At 70.7% G+C, this 1,311-nt stretch overlaps 1 protein-coding gene across 1 annotated transcript; it reads left to right on the forward strand.

Moving 5' to 3' along the window:
- Positions 1 to 657: 657 nt before the first annotated feature.
- LOC122194153 (vinexin-like) lies at positions 658 to 1,112 on the forward strand (the record flags this gene model as incomplete). Its single annotated transcript, XM_042895080.1, has 2 exons — positions 658 to 843; positions 921 to 1,112. Coding segments are annotated over exons 1-2 (327 nt in total), but the record flags the coding sequence as incomplete, so codon positions are not given.
- Between the last annotated feature and the right edge of the window lie 199 nt (positions 1,113 to 1,311).

The following is a 1,311-nucleotide window of genomic DNA, read 5'->3' on the forward strand; positions in this document are numbered from 1 at the left end:
GGGGGGGGGGGGGGGGGGGGGAGAAGGGAGACCCCGGCCCCAAAGAGCCGCCCCCAAACGGCGCCGGAGCCGCCCGCGGTGCCCGAGGCCGGGGGGTCCGGGCGTCCCGGCCCTGGGTGCCCCCACCCCGCCGTGACTCACGCCGCACTCTGCCCGCTCCGCCCGCCCTGTTTGCTCTGCGGGGCGGGGAGGCGCCGCGTCCCGTTCCGCTCCGGGCGGGGTTTTCGGTTTTCCCTTGGGGAGCGCCGGCTGGTTTTTGGTTTTGGGCCCCCGCCTCGAAGTCGAGCCGTCGGTTGCGGAAGGGCCGCGCGGAGCCGCCGCTGTTGGTTCCGTTATCGCTGCAGAACGCAGCCGGGGCGCCGCGCCGCACCGCGGGGATGCGGGACGCCCCCCGGACCCGAGTGACGGTGCTGCGGAGCGCCCAGGGTCCCCGCTGGGGGGTGGCCGGGGACACCCGCGAGACCCGATGGGGACGTCCGGGGGATTCGCACCGCGGGCCCCCATGGGAGCCCATTGGGGGACGGCCGGGGCCGCCTTGAGACCCCGGTTCGAGTCGCTCGGGGGCCCCCGTTGGAGCCCACCGGGGCCGCCCAGGGCCGCCCGCGGGAGTCCCTCTCCCTCCTCACCCTCAGCCAACGCGCAGCACCGGACCCGGCCACCCCGGGACCCCCGGGCACCCATCAGACCCCCCCCCGCCCCTCAGGCCCCATGGAGGGCGCCGTGCCCCCCCCGGGCTGCTCGGCCACGTGGACGGAGGACGGCCGGCGTCGGGAGCGGCGCTGGGTGAAGTACGACGGCATCGGGCCGGTGGACGAGACGGGGCTGCCGCTGGCCTCGCGTTCTGTGAGTGAGAGCAATGGGGGGGGGGGGAGGGGGAGGCATCGCTGGACCCGTCCTCACCGCCCCACCGCGCCCCACAGAGCGTGGATCGGCCCCGGGATTGGTACCGCAGGATGTTCCAGCAGATCCACGGCAAGCTGCCGGGTGAGCAAGGATGGCAGCGCCTGGGGCCGCGGGGCGCTGCGGGGCACAGCATGGCACAGCATGGCACAATATGGCACAGTATGGCACAATATGGCACAGCATGGCACAATATGGCACAATATGGCACAGTATGGCACAATATGGCACAGCATGGCACAGCATGGCACAATATGGCACAGCATGGCACAATATGGCACAATATGGCACAGCATGGCACAATATGGCACAATATGGCACAATATGGCACAGCATGGCACAGCATGGCACAATATGGCACAGCATGGCACAATATGGCACAATATGGCACAATATGGCACAGCATGGCAC

This window comes from Lagopus leucura, unplaced genomic scaffold, assembly GCF_019238085.1.
Source record: "Lagopus leucura isolate 7727_CA_CO unplaced genomic scaffold, USGS_WTPT01 33307-0_obj-0_obj, whole genome shotgun sequence".
Taxonomy (NCBI): domain Eukaryota; kingdom Metazoa; phylum Chordata; class Aves; order Galliformes; family Phasianidae; genus Lagopus; species Lagopus leucura.